General features: G+C 37.6%; 1 protein-coding gene across 1 annotated transcript in view; it reads left to right on the forward strand.

Annotated features, from left to right (window-relative positions):
• cpne7 (copine VII) overlaps nucleotides 1–22,493 on the forward strand; it is a 115,713-nt gene that overhangs the window by 18,848 nt on the left and 74,372 nt on the right. Inside the window, exon 3 of the mRNA XM_079810813.1 lies at nucleotides 11,946–12,128. Coding sequence (XP_079666939.1) covers nucleotides 11,946–12,128 — 183 coding nt within the window. The remainder of the gene's footprint in view (nucleotides 1–11,945; nucleotides 12,129–22,493) is intronic.

Consider the following 22,493-nt stretch of genomic DNA (forward strand, 5'->3'; position numbering starts at 1 on the left):
TGTGAGCATTATGTTTTGTGATTTCACCAGAAAGAATAGAGTCTCTCTCCGCGATGGCATTAAGCGATAGATTGACGCGCTCGTCTGTGTGAGAGGACTGTGCACGAGCCCGAAGAGAACGTAAACCCCACCTACTTTGATTTGATTGGCCATCTCAATCATTTTGACATTGACGAGCGCTGTAAGACCAGACCACTGAGACATACCAGACTAAAATGTAACTTTTAAACCTTTTTGTCATCCTAACAACAACATACTGAGCAATTTGGCCATTTCTAATTATTGGGGGGGACTTCCTCTCACGCTAATTTGCCCTGTTTTATAAATCTGGCCCTGAGTCTACGTAAAATAGTAACACGGCACCTGAACACAAAGACCTCAAAACTTGGAACACAATACACAGTGACGGTAACATTCAATGGATTTTTCTTTTTTTGAGTATGAATGTGTCATGTTGAGTAGAAAATGACTTCCAAGGGCCAGATTTTACTAAACAGGGCAAATTAGCGTGAGAGCGCAATTCAAAAAAAGAACGAAAGAGGACAGTTATGTGTGTGATCTACTGACGAAACACAAATTAAAGAACACAGACGCAGCCGGATCATTTCCATAATGACCAACGCAATCTACCAGTTAGCATCTGGTTTAAGACGTGCTTTTTTGGGGCGGTAAATAATGGCGCAAACACCAGTAAATTGACTAGCGCAAACCTTAGTAAATACTAATTAAATGCTAATTTTTCACTGTGTGTCTGTAGTAAATCCAGACTTTTTTTTTAAACACCAGAAGAGGGTTTGCGCTGGAGCAAGCTGTTAGTAAATCTGGCCCCAAATGTCACAAAATGGCAAGGTTACTAAACCTAACAACAACAAAAGCAATGATAAAACAGTGTAAATACAGCGAACAATCAACCTACTTAATTATTCAAACCCCAGTGCATGATGGGAATACCAGTATCAGAAAAGTTGAGTGGTTTTACTTCATTTTATAACGTTGAGATGATCCACTTTTTACAAGCTTGACTTGAGTACTAATATAGAATTCACTTTACCTGATCTAAATTATTCATGTAGAAATTACATGTGTTTTTTCTGCAGTATTTACTTCACCACAGAATAATTTTTAACAGTGTACATGTCAACTAACTCTCATTAGAGTATTAGTAGACTGCCTGCTTAATATCTGCTAACACTTTATTTTGATGCTCCTCCAACAGACACTCTACTGACTAAGTAACTTTGCAACTACATGTCAACTTATTCTACTAACCCTAACCTAATAGTCTACTAATACTCTAATGAGAGTTGCTTAACATGTAGTTGCAAATTAACCAATCAGCCAATCAGATTTGAGGGACAAGTTTACAGTTTATGTCAAGTTGAGGCTTACAGCCAGGGTTAGGTGTTTCTGTATCAGTGTTATTCACCTATCATTTCCTTCTGATTTTAGGGATAAGTTATGGGTAGGGATAGTGTTAGGACTAAATTTTCGGACAGAAATGTCTGGAACATGTCTTATTTGGCAAAATCACGGTAACCCTGCCGTATTAGAGGTGTTACTGCCATCATTATACTACGCATAGAGAAAATATAGACTCAGTTTGAATATCATTTGCATGGTTTTACACTTGTCATTTCAGTCAAAGAGCGGCAGTATTTATGTAATTAATGATTTTGATCTTTTCCGTGACATTAGCTTTTACACATTCCAGATTGGTTTTCACAGTAGCAGAAAAAACTAATATTAGACACAGGCATATTGCCAAAGTCTGTGCAAAACATATATGCAAGGCTGTTTTCCTGCCATCGTCATTAGTCTACATTTTCTGTCTTGAATTTCTGCCAGCCGTTTTCAGGGATCTTGGCGCGCATTTCTAGGATGTGTCAATATAGTCTCATTTTGCTACAGGAGACCCGACATCACATATTCCACGCTCTCAATCCCATCCGTATTCCCATGCTATTCCCATTAGATCTCATGACTTCTTAATGAACTGGAACCCGTTACATTGATCCATGATCGTATTATCAGAATGGCCAGAATATGATAAGTTAAACATTAGGCTTTAATGTTCTCATGCAAGCACTGAGCGTATGAATCGTCACAGCATGAGACACAAAGCAGATTCTGCTCTACAGTCGAATGGACGAAGCAACAGATATGTTCGCCATTGCCCTGTTTTGCAAAACGTATCCTTTTAAATCATAGCTCGATGAACAGAGTTTTGTTAAGGTGTCAAGTTGGTTTGTAAAAAGCTTACCAAATCTCTGACTGCTGTCAGTTTTTGTTTTATAAATATATATATATATATCTTCCAAATGAACAAAATAGGAATTCATTGTGTGTTCATGCACTGCACCGCAGAAAAACTTCTCCAATTCTCCAGTGTATAGCAAAAATAGATTCTCAGATATTCTGCCTGAAAATGTCTCAGCAAAACTGCCACAGTGTTAGGGTTTTCAGGGTAGTTGCCAAGGAGTTGGAAGTGTTTGTTAGCATTAGGGGTGTGCAGCGGAGCCAATATCTGTACCTGTGTCTGTAATAATCTCAAAATGATTTGTATCTGTAGCTGTATTCGGATAAATCCAGAAGTGAGCAGGGTGAAATAACACGAGAAGCCTTTTTAAATGTAATTCTGTTCCCTTCATAGTTATCATTTAACAAATATGCCTTGTTTAACTCATAAAATAATTATTTTCTATTATAACTATAACATTTATTGAAATATCTTCTAAATAAAACAATAATACTAAATGTTAAATAAAAGGATTTAAAAAAAAAAAATTACATAGGAACTTTGTGTAGCCTACAGAGTTGTCAAGACAATACATGGAGGTAAAAAGATAATATTCAGTGGTTGAAAATTGCTAAAACAACTTTTATATAAATTTGAACAAATTATAAAGAATGCTGGCCGTCGAGTGAAACAGAGAAACACATCATATCGTACAATGGTTTAAAACATTTCAATAAACATACCAAGTAGTAGACAACGTGTATGATGTAGTATGAGGGTACATTACATGACAACAATGTACTAAAAACACAAAAGTTTTTCCTTTGCGTTTTTCACGTTCAGACAACAACACTGTCAAAACGATCCCAGTTCACATGTATCCGCGGAAACAACTAAAATCGCTGTATTCTGCCGCCAGGCCAGTAGATGTCACTTTGCAAAGAAAAGCTACGCACCTGTATAGACTGTAAGACAAATGCTCATGACGTTACAGTTTTCACAAATTCACGTTTTTGTTGTTTATATGGAGATGAAAATGGTATCGTTTTCAAAATCAAAAGTTCGTGTTTTCAGGCTAGGTTTTTCAGGTTTTCATTAGTAAATGAACGGCAAAAACTAGTTTTCTGTTTTTAGTTTACTCTGGGAGCTCGAAGCCCTCCCCCCGGACAGCACGCCAAATACGCATTTAAAGGTACTCTCTATAAATTATATGTAAGTCTGAACTCATGAACCGGTAGCGTTAACAAAAGCAAACTTGAGATAAAAACACATCTGCTTAAAGGGATAGTTCCCCAAAAAATTAAAATTAGCCCATGATTTACTCACCCTCAAGCCATCCTAGGTGTATATGACTTTCTTCTTTCAGACAAATACAATCGGAGTTGTATTAAAAAATATCCTGGCTCTTCCAAGCTTTATAATGGCAGTGAATGGCAGCCCAAAATTTGAAGACCAAAAGATTGTATCCATCCATTATAAAAGTAATCCACACGTCTCCAGGGGGTTGATAAAGGCCTTCTGAAGCGAATCGATGGGTTTTTGTGAGAAAAATATCTATATATAACACGTTATAAAGTAAAATATTTGAGCTCTTTTATCTTGGCGACTCCACCGAGCACTCCACGATCTTCAGTAGTTTGTTGTAGTTCTGTCTCTTCCGCTGCTTCTTCGACTGTAAAACGCTCTTGGTCAGTGTTCCCTCCAAGTGGATAAGCATAAAAAACACAAACCTATACATACAATGCAGTTTCCAGCTGAAATTAACAATAGAAACTAGCCTGGATGCCAGCCGAACTTAGCCCCGCCCACAACATTTGAGGTCGGGAAGTTCGGTCTGGACATGATCCGTTGTGGAGCAACTATGCTCGAACTAGAGCTGTTTGGACCATTCAAATTGTCAGGGCGGGCTTTATACGAGGATCGACAGATGATCAACAGTAACGTAATCATCCACGTCACCAAAGAGCGCTTGGGTTGAATTCGTTCTAATCCTAAACGGAGAACTTGTTGGTATATGCATTCACCTTTACTATTGTGTTGGTAAGTACTCTGTGTATCCTTAAATTCTTTTTTACAATACCGGCAAAGATCGTTTACACTCATCTTCTTCTTCTACTTCTTCCAGTGTGCGTGCAGTTGAGTTCTGTTGACAACTATGCGTTGCTCCGTTGCTCTGATTGGTTGTAGGTCTATCCAATTGAGTGCAGAGGCATTTTCTTTCCTGGTTCGGTTGAAACACGCCTCATAATCACAGCCCAATGGAGCAGTATCAGACTCATATTCTGACTAGAATCTGAACATGACGACGTCAGGCTAAATAGAGACACCAACAACAACTTGTGTTCCTTTTCACAATTATGATTACAGAGGCAAATTATCTATTAATAAAGATTTTCATGCAATTCCTTGCACAATACTATGTTAAAACCTTTACCATAGTGCATAGTACCAATGTCATTTGTAAAATTACACATTATGATGTTTGCATCACATAATCAGCTCCATATGTAACCGGTTTTACTCGACCTGCTCCGAGTGGGATTTGAACCAGGGTCTCCAGTGTAGGAGGCAGGCACGCTAACAAGGATGCTAAAGACCACAGCCATTAACGCAACTCCTTAGGCCAGGGTAGTAAGCTTTACATTCACAGCTCTTACTGGCCTACGGTACACTCACCCCCTAAACCTCACTCCCATCCGGGTCACAGAACCAAATGTAACCGGTCCTACTTGACCCACTCCGATCAGGATTCGAACCGAGGTCTCCCACATGGTGCGCTAGCGTGCCTCTTGAGGCCAGAGAGGAGTGAGGTTTACACGCACAGCTCTTACTGGCCTATGTCCGTTACACAAATTGTAGAAGCAAGTTGCTTCAACAAATGTGTTTTTGGTCATATGTTTGCTTTTAACACTATTGGCTAAGTTATGTGTAGGTGGTAGATTGTTTTCAAATGTATGAGCATTAACCTTCACCACTCACTGGACATTTCATTCCCGAACTGCACAACATTAACACAAAATTGCCAGATTCATGTTAATCAGTTTTGGTTAAAACTGAACATGCTTTTAAGTGACACTCTCTAGACATTTCTCATTGAAAGTGTTGTGAAACATGCAATAAGCAACGTAATATCATTATTCAGAAATATAATTTTTCCAATAAGCCTGGGTTGGCACATTGTATGCAGCTATTTTGTAGCTATTCGTACATGATTCTGAACATGTGGATTTTTGCTTCTATGTTGTACTGAGTGCTTCTCTGATGCTCTTGAGCCATTAGGTGTCCCACTATCTGCTCATGCAGCACCTATTAATGGGAAGTGTCATTGTTATGCAAATCGAGAGCTAAAATTGAGTAGGAGCTAAGCCTACTCATATCTCTCTTTGCACTCTCTTTCACTTACTCTCTCTCTCAAGGTGAGCGTTATATAGTATGTGTAAATTTAGTATAATATTCTGTTGCACTGAGACCCCTAAGAACCTGGCGTGTAATCTTTTCTTCTTAGGCTACATACATCACTTCCTTTCTGTCACTGCTTCTCTTATGCTGCTCAAACATCATAAATCAGCCACCGTAAGGGGTAAAGTGACAAACCCCGGCTCATTTAACAGCCCCTTTACTGCTGTATAACTCACTATGATGTTCTTCATGTTGACAATAAGATCTCAAAAGTCTCAAAAGTCTCTTCCTCTTGGTTTCTTTACTCTCTGTATTTAAATATTTGTTCCACTGAACTAAACAGAAGTTTGGCACCTATTTGTTTATTCAAAGCTTTTAAAGATGCTTTATTTAATATGCTTTCAGACAAACTATGTGCAAATCCATAAATCAGAACCATTGCTGAGTATTTTCTCCTTAAAATTGAAGTAAACCAAAGACAAAAAAAAGCGGTTTGACTGGTGTAATAAACTACCTTGTAACCAATCACGTCAACCAAAAATCTGGTACTTTTAACAATATAGTATATGATATACATGATGTTATGATGAACTACGTTCTATGATGTTCAAAGCGTTTGTAAGGATGCTGATTTTTAGAAGGCAGACTGAGATGGTGAACGGGAACATGGTTTGTGTAACATTAGCAACACATCATTAGCTGTTTGATAATGTAGTCAAGCAAAAGGCTAATCATATTAATTACCGTTATGTGTCCGACGATACCCTTGTGCAGCGTTTTCTACAGTAACTTGAGTAAAAGTTGACCATGTGGATCTCTGAGCTGGTGTGAGTGAGTGGAGGCGGGGATCATTTGCATATTCATATATGCACGTATACTAAATAAAGCAAGGGTGTAGAGTTACATTCAAGCGATTTTAACGGTGCAGTGTGTAGTATTTATGAGGATTTATTGACAGAAATGCAACATAATATACAACAATGTTTTCAGTGGTGTGACCTTACATAATGTACCGTTATGTTTTTATTACCTTAGAATGATCCATTTCTATCTACATACACCGCGGTTCCCCTTACAGTGAAGTCACCATTTTGCGCCGCCATGTTTCTACAGTAGCCCTAAACGGACAAACTGCTCCACAGAGCACTAGCTACTCTCTGCTGTCTCCGACGATAACATTTTTGTTCTGAGTCAGCCACCATAGCTTCTCTATATGCAAAGGGAGGGGTGAGCGGTGGGTGATTGCAATTCACAACCTCACCACTAGATGCTGATAAAATATACACACTGCACCTTTAAGGCATGAGGAATTTTTTTCATAAGAAAAAACATTGAATATGTAATTTTGGTGAGTTTTAAGGGATACAATTATGGACAACAGGGGGACTTTAATAATCTTAATATGGCAATAAATCTAAACTCACAGTGAACAAACAGTGGTAAGTGATAAAAGCTCTAATGATAAATCCACTCAAAGGTACACAGCCTGTCTCCTCACCTCATAACTTAAAGGAACACGCCACTTTTTTTGAAAATAGGCTCATTTTCCAACTCCCCAGTTAAACAGTTGAGTTTTCGAATCCATTCAGCCGATCTCCGGATCTGGCGGTAGCACTTTTAGCATAGCTTAGCATAATTAATTGAATCTGATTAGACTCTTAGCATCTCGCTCCAAAAAATGACCAAAGAGTTTTGATATTTTTCCTATTTAAAACTTGACTCTTCTGTAGTTACATCGTGTACTAAGACATGAAAAGTTGCGATTTTCTAGGCCAATATGGCTAGGAACTATACTGTTATTCCTGCCTAATAATCAAGGAACTTTGCTTCCATTCCATGGGTGCAGCGGCACAATTATATTACGCATCGCCTGAAAATAGGCTTACTTCCGTCAACATAACCAACGTGACAACCTGCTTGCACAGGGAGCGTGCTGGGGACTATTTTTCCTTCAAGTAAACAAGTTCATTGGAAGGTTGACGATATCATAATTTCATTTCAGACTCTACGTGGCATAGGCACGCAATCCAGTTTTGGCTGTGTATGTGAGTTGACCCAACCAGAGTTTTTAATCTAGACCTCAGTATAGGGAATGTGTCTGAATTCTGTATGTTGGCCGTTCTGTAACTGGGGAGTTCTGTAACAAAATGGTTTTCCAGCAGCAGATGTACTTGGAATTGATAAGAGTTCTGCTTTCCTGTGATTGGAGGAGCCGCGGGAGGCAGTTGGGTGTTTGGAGCGATAGCAGAGACTCTAGTTGTAGCAGTATGAACTAGCTGTAGCCTATATACAGTAGGGATTGAGAAACCATTCGGCCAGCACAGTATTGCAGTAATCTAGTCGAGAGGTTATTGGACATAATAGTTTCTCAATGTCATGCTCTACATCCAAGATGCTCCTCAAAAGTAATATTAGCAATATTTTTTGACCTCCCAGGAGGAAGCCGTCTATTTTAAGTCTAAACAGTCCAGTGCTATGAAATATCTTTAAATCGTCTCTATGCAAATCTTTTTATTTTTATTTAAATCAGCATAAATTAAAGGCAGCACATGCAACTATTTTTCAGTGTACAGAATTTGCCCGCCCTGACGGGATATGCACTTAATTCTCATGAAAAACAATATAACAACGAATAAAACATTAATGGTCCCTTTCTTTATTCTGAATACAGTGTCTTATTTCTTGTCGATTTTGGGCTGAATTATGACCTGGACATAATGGTTTTTTAAGATTCATCCCATACCAGCTCCTTTAGTTAGATTTACTACCACTTGCGCCTCAGTTCAAGGGCACATGCATAGTAGATTGAAGGGCTGAATATTTTATATATGAGGCTGTATGTAATTGCTGAGAAAGACTCTGTCAAACATGGGCTGATGGAGGAGGGTCATTCCCTGCTTGATATATGCCGTACAGACACATTGGAGGTTTGACACTGTTAATCTGATTTAGTGAGAGTATGATTGATTACCGCACATGCTGATTTTAAATGGTTATTTTCCACATTTGTGTGACAATAACAAATTACCTTTTTAGAAATACCCCAGAGAATGACAGTCGGCCTAGCAATGTTTGGATGCTACTTTGAAATTTGATAGTTTCCCACAAGTAAGCAATAAGGTACGAGAGGCGGTTCTGTATCGTGAAAAAGTCACGGCTGAAGAGGTAACAACGTCCTTCAGCTGTGACTTATTCAATATAATGTGACTACAGACAAAGATTGTCTTTATGAGTGAGTCAGTCAGTAGCGAAGACTTTTATATTGAAAGGGCTGAAGCTTGTTGTGAACATGGAACAAAACAGAACTGACAAATGCTTTGACTAGCGCTCTCTCAGAGTCAGGACACAGGAAAACCCCTTAACTCAGAACATAGTACTGACCTGAGTCTGCATGTCCACCGAAGTGTTTTTAGCCGGCTGAAAATGCTAGGCGCTCCACTGAAAACACCTCGCTGTGGGTGCTTGAGAGCGCTTTGGCAGCGCAGTGTTTTTTTCAGTTGAGACTCTTTGCTTGTTATGATACGGAATATCCGCGGAAGTGTTACTAGTATCTCATTTCACAGATAGTTTGTTTCCGTATTGATTCTATATAAAAATGTCCATATAATGTAAAGTATTTGCTCTGGCTCTTGTTTTAATTCATTTTGATCCGTTATTATGCTGCTTTTTGTCATTTGCTGACGTTGTACAAGTAGAATGTGGTTGGTCGGTGTTGCATTTGTCCCGCCCCTCCTCCACTGTGATTGGACGGCAGGGTAAAAAGTGATGAGTGTGAAATAGATGCTCAGCGCCCCGTTACGCTTAGCCTGGTCCTAACAGACTCTCGTACATTTCATTTGTACAGAGAGTCTGGCCACTCTCCATTGACAAGCGTTAACTTCCTTGAAGGCGGGTACTCTGTTGAATTTTAAAACTATTGTATCTGCCCAGAGCCACTCTGGATCTGCCATAACCAATCGCTAACGTTTGGTCGTGACGAATGTCATCTCAAACTAGCGCACAACATCAACGTCATCGTTCTCAGCCACTCCCTCTGTTCGCTGATTGGACCAGTTAAAATTTGACCGGAAAAAAACAGAGAATATACAGCAATCCCAGACGGAGTACTGAATGAAAATGAAAATTGAGTGGAAGTACGTAGGAGGGCGGAGCCAGGCTACGTTACGCTCATGCTACTCTAAAAACACGACGCTCCCATTTAAAACAATTGGAGAAATACACCAGCCGCGTGAAAAAACGCTTTGGTGGACACACGACCTGAAAGAAAATGCTATATATAAATGCAGGTACACTTGCTCTCTCTCTCTCTCTCTCTCTCTCTCTCTCTCTCTCTCTCTCTCTCTCTCTCTCTCTCTCTCTCTCTCTCTCTCTCTCTCTCTCACACACACACACACACAATACTCTACTCTACATAATACAGTAAGCTTTAATGAACAATATCATTGAGAACAAACATATGTTTACATTGCTAAGAGTGGTTGCTAAGGGTGTTGTGTAGTTCAGGGGTTTTCAAAATTAATAATAGTAATAATAATAATAATAATAATAATAATAATAATAATAATAATAATAATAATAATAATAATAATAATAATTAGATTAAAATAAATGAGTAAAGTTAAAAAATAGATACATCAATATTTTTATTTATTTAAATAAATAAATAAATTATTAGTTAGTTATTATTCTATTAAATACAATTATTAATATAAATAAATACAATTTTGATTAAAATTAAATAAATAAACAAAAAAAACAACTAATACATGTAACAATAGCTACATTACTACAGTGAGTAAAACAAAATACAGTATATAATAATGTAACACAAATTTTAGATTCATAATATAATTTTTTCTGTGTATAAACTGGGTGTTTATGAATGACAGATGCCGTATACCTTTTTGAGGGGTCCCTCACACAGGGATGATCATATTTGGGGGTTTGTGGCATCAAAAAGACCGAAAACCCCTGGTGTAGTTCACACAGAACTGCTTTGAAAAACATGAGACGCGGGCAGTGGAATGGGGAAAAAACAAGAATGTCTCAAGAACTGATTTGAACTTGTTTGCCACGGTTCTAGAACGTGTCTCATGCACGAGTCGCTGCAAAAGATGCAAGATTCGCACAGTGGTTATACACGTCCATCTAGCGTGTGTTTACATAGAAAAACAATGTAAAAGTAGCGCATTGGAATGGAAAAACACGTTCTGTGTAAACGGCCCCTTTGGTGAAGTTGTCATAGCCGTGTTTTATCGTGAATGAAACACAGCTATTGACCAATCAGAGTCAAGGACCGGAACTAACTGTTTTATAAAGTGTCATAAACAGACCTTCCCTTTTGAAAAAGTCTGCACTAAGCTACTAACAAAAAGAAGAAGAAAAGAAAATACTTTGACTCTGTTTAAGGAGGCAAAATCCCCTAGAGTTATTTTTTTTGCAAACAGAGCAGTTGTTATCTGGCACTAGTTAACAGTGACAGTCTTAATTTGGGATACATTTACATGAAATTTGATTAGTAAGACCATTAAAAAATGTGTCAAAAACATTGACATCAGCACTTCTATGCAGGGGCTCCAGTGAAATGGTGAAATGTTTATTCAGCAAACCAACATTATTTTTTCATGATAAACAGATAGAGAGATTCATAATAGAAAAACCATTATCAAAACAGCTGAACTATTGTCACATCATGAAAAATGTAGTTAAGTTAGTAGCAATGCTTTGTTACACCCCAAACCTGCTCACTTGTTGCTCTTCTACTCAAATTTCCAAAATTGATGATCGAACTTCCGTTCTTTGTTCATTCAGTCTTTGCTTTGGTATATTGGTAAGTAACGCCCAAATCATTGTCTTGTTCAGTGCTTATTGTACTGTTATTTTCAGATTGCATCTCTAAACAATTTCCTTAATATCTCTGAAAATGATGCATTAACTCCTACTGCTAATTGCCTCAGCGAGGTTTAATTCAGAAATGATTGTATTTGCTCAGTTTGTTTTTGACGTGCACCAGTGAACAATAGCAAAGCAGGGGGAGGTGAGGAGAGAGAGACAGCTGATGAATGAGAAACGAGAACAAACGCTTTTGTGCGAGAGCAAGGCCATGATCATCGCAGCTGCATGTGTGGAAGCTCTCAACAATCAGACTCATGAGGCCTTCATCCCCGCTACCGCCGTTTCTTTGACTTTATCCAGGGACGGCGACACAAACAGACGAATAAACAGTGCACCCTGCGATCTGATTGTTGATAAGCCAGATGCTTCCACAATTTGCAGTTACTGTTGACTGATTTGCTGTTCTGTCTTTCAGCTGGACCGCACTGAGGTGATCAAGAGTAACCTGAATCCGGTCTTTGCTAAAGTCTTAATGCTGGACTACTACTTTGAGGAAGTACAGAAACTGCGCTTTGAAGTCTACGACATCCACGGAACCCACAGTATTGGAACGCGCGATGATGACTTCCTGGGTGGTGTGGAATGCACGCTTGGACAGGTGATGTCAATAGATAATTTTGGTAATCCAGGTTGGAAACAAAAAAACCCTAAGTGCAAATAGCCCATCTTGTTGGCAAATGCTATTTGCACTAACTCCGCCCACTGATGTCTGGTTAGGCCAGACAAAAGGATGGAAGACACTGGTTTGTGCGCACCAGCAGTAGTAATGGGCGATATAAACAATAGATTTTAATTAGTGGTGGGCCGTTATCGGTATTATCGTGCTGTGTTAATGTGGGACTCTTATCGGGCGCTAAAAAAAATATCGCCGTTAATCTATTCTCAAAGTTGGGTTGGGAGCTGGGTCTATACTACGCAAGCTATGATGACTTTCACCTTGATATTTTAGCGTGGATGTATACCTAGCCGAATTGCACTGTAGGGGCGAGAGAACGAGTCTTCGAACCTGTGTGTATGCCTACTAGTGTTGTCAAAAATATCCATATTTCGATATGTATCGATACTGAAATATCTGAAACTTTACGATACTCATTTTCTACAGTATCGATATTAGCTGTGCTCTCCTCTCCTCTCCGACTGATAGTGAGTTGACACGCACCTGCCTCCTCTCATTCAATCCGGTTAACCCTCTGAACACGACGAGCGCGTGTTCTGCTGGATTTTTCCTCATGACTGCGTGTTAGTATTGGTGTGACCGGTCTAAATTTTGCGCAGGGTTGCACATAACATTAATTCTACTAATTCCCGCAGATTTCGCGCTCGCATCTGAAGCGCACACACACACATACCGTAATAAAGCCACCTCTGACATACAAGTGCAAAAATGAGCTCCTTTTTCCAGCTTATTAATGGTCAAATACTCTCAAAAATGTCTCAATGCCCATCTTGGTGAGTTTTAACGTAAACACAGTCGTAACCAGCTCCTCACAGGAACAGTTTTTGGGATCCATGTGTGCGTCAGGTCTTAAAGGGACAGAAGTTATTTATTATTCAAACTACAAAAAGACAAACGATCACTTACGAGCACACATATTCTGAATGCCTTCGGCAGAATTCAAATGAGCCATTTTAATCTAGATTAATTCCAAGATTACAGTGAGATTAATCTAGATAAAAAAAAATGTATTTATGCCCACCACTAATTTTAATTCTATTGCACTATTGCGATAATTTATGTTGATGACGCAATCTACCCGTGAAATTTAGGGCCATGAGCTGCAACTGGCAGTGGTGGAAAGAGTACCGATAAAGCATACTAAAGTAAAAGTACTGTTACTTTTTAAAAAATGTAGTGCAAGTAGAGTTAAAGTACCTGTCCTAAATACTACTCAAAGTAGGAGTAAAAAGTAGCCCCTTTAAAAGTACTCAAGAGTAGTGAGTATTATGCTATGAATGTTATTCCACCTTATACCCTGCAAATTAAAAATGCATCTTACTTTTTATGGATGATTCTCAGTAAGAACAACAACAAAAAAACAGGAGATCACCAACAGTATTTCAGTATTTCTCCAAGTTTTATTTTTGACTGCTAGCACTAAAAATACAGCCATGTAATATTTGAGAAAGCAACCAATAATCTGGCTATAAGCCAGTATAACCAGTAAACTTCAATAAGCCGACAGAAAGCAGGTTAATGCGTTTACATGCTGAGCGAAATCGATGTAAGGGACAAAAATCTATCATTTACGATTAGTTAATGCCTAATGCACTTTGAAGCCTGGCAAACAATCAAGCTAAACGAAGTGTTTCCAGCAGATGGCAGATGCAGCGCTAACAGAATACATACCATTTGTGCGTGTATTAGAAAATGTAATATTCTGCGGTCAATTTTTAGTAATTGTTTAAGGCAATTTCACGATTCATTTCATTAACCAGCAACAATCCCCTTCCATAAAGCGCGTACCTCTCATTCTAGGCTGGTCTAAAACCTGGTTTATACTCGATGCGTCTGCACGAGTGTGAGGGTGTCACACATTTGATGGGAGTCACACGCGCGACGCATGGAGACAGGACTGATTATTCATCTTAGCCAATCACGTTGACAGGAAAAAAAATGTAGCGACGGCAGGTTTAGGGAAAATAGCGCAGTAAAAGTACCAATACAGCACTTAAAATGTACTCAAGTAAAAGTAAAAGTACACTGTTTTTAAACTACTTAATAAAGTACAATTCCTGAGCAAAACTACTCAATTACAGTAATTCCTTACTTTACACCATTGGCAACTGGCTACAACGCATCATCGTATTCGTCATCTTGAGTAAACATAGCTGAAAGTGAAACGGACGACCGCTGCAACATCCATTATTTGGACTTGGTTCGGATTTAAGCTGTCCGACGAGCAGCAGCAATGACGGGCGCAGATGCGTGGGCACGTGCGCACAAATACACGCACGTGACACTCGCTCGCTGTCTTTGTAGTCTCTGCCGTGTGTCACTATATGAGGACATAAACGCATAAACCGTCACTTCATAAGAATTTACCTTTTAATTTGAGAAAACTGTCATATCATGAAATGAACACAGACACTCTAAGCTCTTCACGGCAACTTGTCAAAATAAAAGTTCGGTTTAACGTGAAGAAATTGACAGAATATATTAGGCTACTGTTGTAGCCTATCTTACAGTAGATTTAGCTACGTCTCTATGTAATAATAATTTGTCTCTACTACTAATAATAATTATGCCTAGATGGTTGCTTATTTTTCACATTTCTTTTTTATGATCTTTTCTTGAACAATGTTTACTTTTAAACAGCATACAGCTTTTAAATGTTTATGTATTATTTACTTTAAATGATTATAAACTTATTGAATTTTTTTTTTTTTAAATAGTTAAATAAAAAAATTAAAAAACAATATGTTGTGGTACCGAGTGCCGTAAAATCTTTATGGTATTGGTACAGACTACTGAAATTTTGGTGTCATGACATCCCTATTCCCTAATTCACAGTATCTGTTCCTTTATTAACAAGACACCAGTTTTCATTTCATTAAGAGAGCAAAATGTTTAAAACCAAATACGTTACATCAGGCTGCAGGTAAGAAACTTTGTTTGAAATATGTTTCCTTACGGTTTGGCTTTCATTAGAGTCTATGTAACCTGTTCTGAAATGGTTCTATAATAATTTATATATTGTGATATATCGTTATCGCAAGAGGCTGCGATGTATATCGCAATATGGATTTTAGGCCATATCGCCCATCCCTAACCAGCAGTAGTATAGGGGTAAAGCGCGCGGCAGGAAGTTTTGACACAAATCGACGCAAGGTTAGAATCTGCCCTTTTCCGAACTCGCTCTAATCCCTTTTCCCATCACATATCAGATTGTAAAGGCATTTATTTTCAATAAAAATAAAGAAAATATTCAAAAAAGTGGTAATAAAGTGTCTAACATTATAATTTATCTGTTACACTGTAAACCCGAATAAGTTGGGCTAACTCAAAAAATGTGAGGTAATCAGTTACATCAATTTTTTTATGTTATGTTCTGAGTTATGTTCCCAATTTTAAGTAAGCAGAACTATCTAGTTTTGAGTTTTTAGTACTCATGCATGTTAATTGCTCCTAACTTGAAGTACTGAGTTAGCTACAGTAACTCCCACATTTTGATAGCAATTAACATAAAATATTTAGTTACTTTTTTTTTATTCTTGCAAATCAAATTATTGAGTTATTTACTTCACTGTAAACCCTAATAAGTTGTCAGAACTCTTAAGTAAGTCTAAATGAAAGGAAATGAGTTCAAACAACTCAAAACAATGAAACAGTTCAGTTTACTTGAAATATGTCAGGGCTGTGAACTCATAACAGTTATGAATACTCATAACAGTTAATTTAAATTAACTAATTTGTTTAATTTAAGTTTGTCCTACTCAAACCAATTAAGTATTTTTGTAGGGTAGGTTTAGGGTCCCAATAAGGCAGCATTCATTTTATAATTTTAACATTATTTACACTTTGTAATTATTGCATACTGTTTAATCAGTCCCTCCAGAAAAATGCGATTATGCGATCGCGTGATTTAACGCATAATCAGCCAAAGTCCGCATATTCATGCAGGGGCCGCAATTTTTCAAATACGCCGCACTTTCGCCGCATAAATTGCCTATTTCCGCGTGCAAAATATGCGGGGCTATCATGATTTCATAATCCCTGCATTTTCGTTGCAAAAAAAGTCATATATATTAGCAGAAAGTTGAAAAATTTTCGTTTACTTCACACAAGAGCCGCCATTTCCGCCTATTGCCATGGGAACGTTTTGAAGTGACGTGATTACCCGACGCGAACGTCATCGAAAAGCTTCAAACCCCGTGGAGAAACCATAGATACCGGTGAAACCATGATGAAGCACAAACTCCCATTGGCCAACAAAAATAACAGCAAAAGAGCAAAGCAGTTTCCCTGTGTGCTGACTGATTTCAAAACACAGCATCATGAAGCTTTGAAGCGTTATGAATCAATGAGTCGATTCAGCGGTTTGAAGCATTATGAATCAATGAGTCGATTCAGCGGTTTGAAGCGTTATGAATCAATGAGTCGATTCAGCGGTTTGAAGCGTTATGAATCAATGAGTTGATTCAGCGGTTTGAAGCGTTATGAATCAATGAGTCGATTCAGCGGTTTGAAGCGTTATGAATCAATGAGTTGATTCAGCGGTTTGAAGCGTTATGAATCAATGAGTCGATTCAGCGGGTTGAAGCGTTATGAATCAATGAGTCGATTCAGCGGTTTGAAGCGTTATGAATCAATGAGTCGATTCAGCGGGTTGGATCGCCAAAGTCACGTATTTCAGCAGTTTGACACGCGATCCGAATCATGAATCGACTCGATGATTCATAGCATCATGATGCTGTGTTTTGAAATCAGTCATCACTATATAAGTCGTTATTTAGTTTTTTTTGCACACAATAACTATTATCGTCGCTTCATAAAGTTATTGTAGAACCACTGTAGTGAGATGGACTTTGTAACGACGTCTTTAGTAGGCTACCTTTTATGGGTCTTGAGAGTGTACATTGTGCCAATGGAGGCCTTTCTGAGCCATCGGAATTCAACTAAAATATCTTAATTTGTGTCCAACAACATAAAGGGAAGTCATTAATGACAGAATTTTCATTTTTGGGTGAACTAACCCTTTAAGAGATTGCACTTTGTGCATTGGAAGCACTCAAATGTCTGTTTTGTATAGCGACATCTGTAAAACAGGAAGTTATTTATTAATTTTTTCAGAAGTTGTAGCATATTCCTTTTGTAAAGCTACAGAACTTGATTGACTAAATGTTTTGTAAATTTGAGCCATTATTAAGGTCTTCAATAAAACAAGATGAGAACTTAAATATTCCAGCACTTTCTGTGATGTAGTTTTTTTCTCTTTCTCATCAAACCGCAGTTTTTGCAAGTTCCCGCAATTTTATCGCATAAAATTGCATAAATATCCCGCATTTTTCATCGCATTTTTTAAGAAAACGTGCCGCATAATCAAGGATTTTTGCCCGCAACAATCACAAAAAAAAGCCGCATTTTTCTGGAAGGACTGTTTAATGTACAACAACACTGAGGTGAAAATACTATCTGCCACTATTTATAAATATAAATATCATCTAACTAGTGTAAAGATCAGATCGGTAAGAAATGTTGCTATTTTCATAGTGTAAATTAGATTCTATTGCCATTAATACTTTTTTTTATGCCACTGCCATACAAAAAAAAACAAAAACAGGCAATAGTAATAGGCCAATAAAAATGTGAACCTTTATTTATAAGCAAGAACACCAAAAAATTGACAAAAATATTGACAAGAGTAAAAACAAAGTGAGAAAAAAAGTGCAGAAAACAATGAAACAGTTATACTGCTTATATTAAACAAAACTGTGTTTAAACGTTTATTATTAATTAACGTTTAAGAACATATTTGACCAGCAATTTCATTTATTTTTTCTCCCGCCTACAAGCACTTGACCAAAACCATCAGGCTGAGTGCCACCAAGAAACACACAGATTGAAAGCCAATAAACACATAAATTTGAGAATAAATGACGTATTACAGTGAATTGACAGGATTTTACCCTCTCTGTTTAATGCGTTTATAATCACACTCAAGCGCCATCGCGGCATGTTTAGTTTCCTGTCATCAGTCACTCACTGTTCGAGTGATTTAGATGAGAGAAAACACAAAATCCTCCAGTTTTAAAAGAGCGTGCTCCTCGCTGCTGTCAGTTTCCTCTCCTCTCCACTTCGATTAGTATTTCTTCTATTTTCCTCACACATTCCTGTCATGAGTGCCGTAAACATGGACAGACGAAGACTTACTTGTACTCAAACTACTTATATATTCTCTGTGAAACACTCGTTTAGCGCCATTGTGCTTTTTCGTCAAATGGACCAGCCCACAATGCATTGCGTACTACAGTACAAAACCGTAATACATAAATACAGTAGATTACTGTTGAAAATGGGCTGTAAATTAATAGCAATTGCTTACCGTGAGAAATATTGCCCAGAATGTATTCTTTTCCACAGTACATTACTGTTTAAATGGAAAACAGTGTCACTGTCAGATTTGGGCCATTTTTTTAAAACCGGAGTGTCTATTAACACCAAGTGCAAATAGCGTGCCTTGATGGCAAGTGCTATTCGCACTAACTCCGCCTAACAATGCCATTTCACAATGTTTTTCAATGTCTTCAGTGGTGCAATCAGTAAAGCGTAAGGCTTAAAGGTGCACTATGTAAAATCTTTTCAGTAAAATATCCAAAAACCACTAGGCCAGTGTTATATATTTTGTTCAGTTGAGTACTTACAATATCCCAAATGTTTCCAACTATTTGTAAATCGTGAGAAAATTGCTATTTTAACCAAGGAACCGGGACGTGTGAGGGAGTTGCCTCTCAATTGCGTCATATCTGCGTTACCCTCAGTTTCCGTTTTTATTTTGCAGAAACGCTTTACTCTTACGGCAGTGTGTAACATCATAACATCATTTTCAACACACTCAGATGTATCTAATACGATAAACAGAGCTGCGTTACCTCATACGCAGGGCCGGCTCTGTAAATCTGGGGGCCCTAAGCAGGATAATTTTGGGGCCCTGCCTTGCAGTGAATAATGGAGTATTGCACCGCAAACCATCAACTGTATACAATCTAACACTTACACATTTCATCTGTATATCTTTTAACATGATTGTCTACAATTATTTTACTGCTTATTAAAGTACACTCACTGAAACAGTAAAAGTAAAAGTAAAGATTACAGATTTGCAAATTTAAGGTCAATTTGTTGTTAACAAATATTAATAATTTAGCATTAACAATATATAGCTAACTTACAACATTAGCCATAGTGGTATGCGACTCGCTATGCTCTACTGAAGCAGCAGTAGAGTCACCTCCTCCAGCTGTTGAGATTATAATATAATTAATAATAAATACAGTATGCAGAGTAGATAAAACACATTAATTTTAAATTAATATTAAAGTACAATTAGACAACAAAGTGAATTATGATTATAAAACTAAATTTTTTATTGGCAAGAGGAAAATTAGCTATGTTGAAGTTGCGCACAAAACTATTCAAAAGAAAGGCAGTGGGAAATATTTACTTGTGTCATCTCTGGTGTCAGCCTCCTGAAATGTTTCTCCACGACCACCAAAATATTTAAGAATGGCTCCTCCTGAGAAAGTGACATTTTGTTTTTTACAATTATGTTAAGGGTAAATTAAAAGAAATCCAATGTTAAATTATATTATTTAATTATTGGTTGATTAACTCTTACATACTGTTCATATTTTAAACCTTCACAGCATGGAGTGAGATATTTTTTTACCTTTTATGATTACATACAGTAATACATTCACTGTAAAAAAAAAATCAGGTGCCCAATTGAAAATTTTCTAGTGAGTGATCACATCTAAAATTTTCAGTTGGCCAAATTTAATTTCTTGAATTTTAATTGAATTAAATTGCATCAATTCACATTAATTCAATTTGGCCAACTGAAAAATTTAGATGTGATCGCTCACTTGAAAATTTTCAATTGGGGACCTGCTTTTTTTTACAGTGTTCTTTACTAAAATTTCCCACAAATCCATTTTTCTTTTAGGTGTCTTGTATCGATCATCATTCAATAATGTTTCAGAGAGGACACTGTGTTTTCTTTAGGTTTAAATGGTCTGGGCGATTTAGCTTAACAATATATAAAATGTATTATATTATTTCATAATAGTATATGATTAATATTTATTAATAATCTTTAATTGCCTATTCAATTAAGACCATAAGAAAAAGCTTGTATTTAACCGCTTTATTTTAAACTTCATTTTGATTTTGACTGTCAAATGATTGCTCTTTCTCTTCCTTTTTACTTTCTTTCTCTCGAATGTTCAATAATTAAACTATTTTTTATTGTAAGCGTCTATTGAGACAAAGATTTTTCGTTTTTTTCTTTCCCAGAACTAGTGTAGGTCATGTAACGTTAACTGTTAAAAAGAAAATACATTCATAGGAGGTGGGTCTGTCTCTACGCGGTCTGTAGCCCAGAGCTGGGGCCGACGGCTGGACCATAGCGCAAGCAGTGTTGATTCAGCATAATCGACGGACAGCTAACGTTATGCTGCGTTCACACCAAACGCAAATAGAGTGTCTGGCGCGAGTGATTTGATTTCAATGTTAAGTCAATGGAAAGGCGCGTTGACGCGCGTCTGGAGGTCCCGCGGCGCGGAAGGCGCTTTTTGAGCGTCTTGCATGATAAACTACGGCGACGCTGGCGAGTGCAATCTGTAGTTAGGGCGCCCCCTAGTGGCGGCGGGGCTCTAAGCAACCGCTTAGTTCGCTTATAGGGAGAGCCGGCTCTGCTCATACGCATGACCACAAAAGCGGAAGTGGCGCCGGGGACTGTGGCATAATAACAGTCCCGCTGCTCACGAGGCGTGAATTGCATTCATCTTATTAACAATCGCTCCTGCCTTACTCAGCTCCACAACACTCGGCCCTGCTCTGCTTCATACTACAGTAACGTTAATAATCACATCCATGAACATGATTTTTGCCCGAGTCCTATCCCGATTATTTTCCACCGGCTGTGAGGTGAAGACCACATGTCCCAAGATTCTGCGCTCAAACGTGGCGTCATCAAACTACACCTTTGTTTTGAACAGGCGACCTCTAGTGGACGGAAAAGTTACATAATGCAGCTTTAAGGATTTTGGTTTTAACGCGGTCGACCCGGGTTCGAATCCGACTTATGCAGAGCTCGCTCTTCTCCCTTTTCCTATCACATATCACATGTGATAGGAAAAGTGCCTAAATAAAGAAAAATGTCAAATAAAGTAAATATGTAAAATGTCAAATAAAGTGCCAAACAAAATGTTTATTGATAATAGGAGTATTTATTGGGTAGGGTTAGGGGTAGTTGTAGGGAGGGCTTTTATTATCCCATTAAGGTGGAATCCAACTAATAATTTTAATAAATATAATAATTAACACTTTAAGTTATTATTGCATCCTGTTAATGTACAACAATACTGAGGTACAAATAGTATGTATCTGTCAAAATATAGTATAAATTGCATCGAATTACTTTTTACACATATTGCAAAGAACTGCTACTTTTACATGGTGTAAATATATCACTATTTTCACTTAGTAAATAGCATCTACAGCTATTTGCACTTAAATATCATCTATCGCTAAGAAATGTTATTTTCAATTAGTGTAAATAGCCACTGCCTTTTTTTAACAGCAATTTTTCTACATTGTGTACTATGCCATTCTCAACTAATTTTTATTTCATAACTATTTGATTTCCTTAAATTTGGCATTAAACAAAAGTTTCCTTACTGTGACATAAATCCGAGTGAAATGGCTTCTCAAACAAGAAAAAATATTGATTTTATCCATTGGGGATTGATTGAATCATTGGATGGTTGTGGTTTGCTATTGGTCGTTCTCATGTGAGTGATAGGTCGCCCTCGCGTTAGTAAACAAGTCATTAGAGAAGAGAAGAGATGTCGCTGCAATAAGGAGGGGAAGATATTTTCATTAAACATCATGAGGGAACATGAATTTTAAAAAAATATGTATATTGATGTGCACAGATAAATAATTTATAATAAATACTGCAATATTCCATTAAAAACAACAAGGGCCAGATTTACTAACAGCTTGCTCCAGTGCAAACTCTCTTCTGGCATTAAAAAAACTACTGTCAGGATTTACTAAAGACACACAGTGTAAAATGAGTACCGAAAAGGCATTGACAAGGTTATTTTTGCGGCTGAGCTTATTGCATATGCATTTGTAGGAGTTTCCCTTCAGACGCAAAATTTATATGAAGAGAGTATTAAAATGAATAATGCGAGGTGATTTACTAAGGTTTGCACTCATCAATTTACTGGTGTTTGC

Source organism: Gobio gobio (genome assembly GCF_949357685.1).
Source record: "Gobio gobio genome assembly, chromosome: 2".
NCBI classification, from domain to species: domain Eukaryota; kingdom Metazoa; phylum Chordata; class Actinopteri; order Cypriniformes; family Gobionidae; genus Gobio; species Gobio gobio.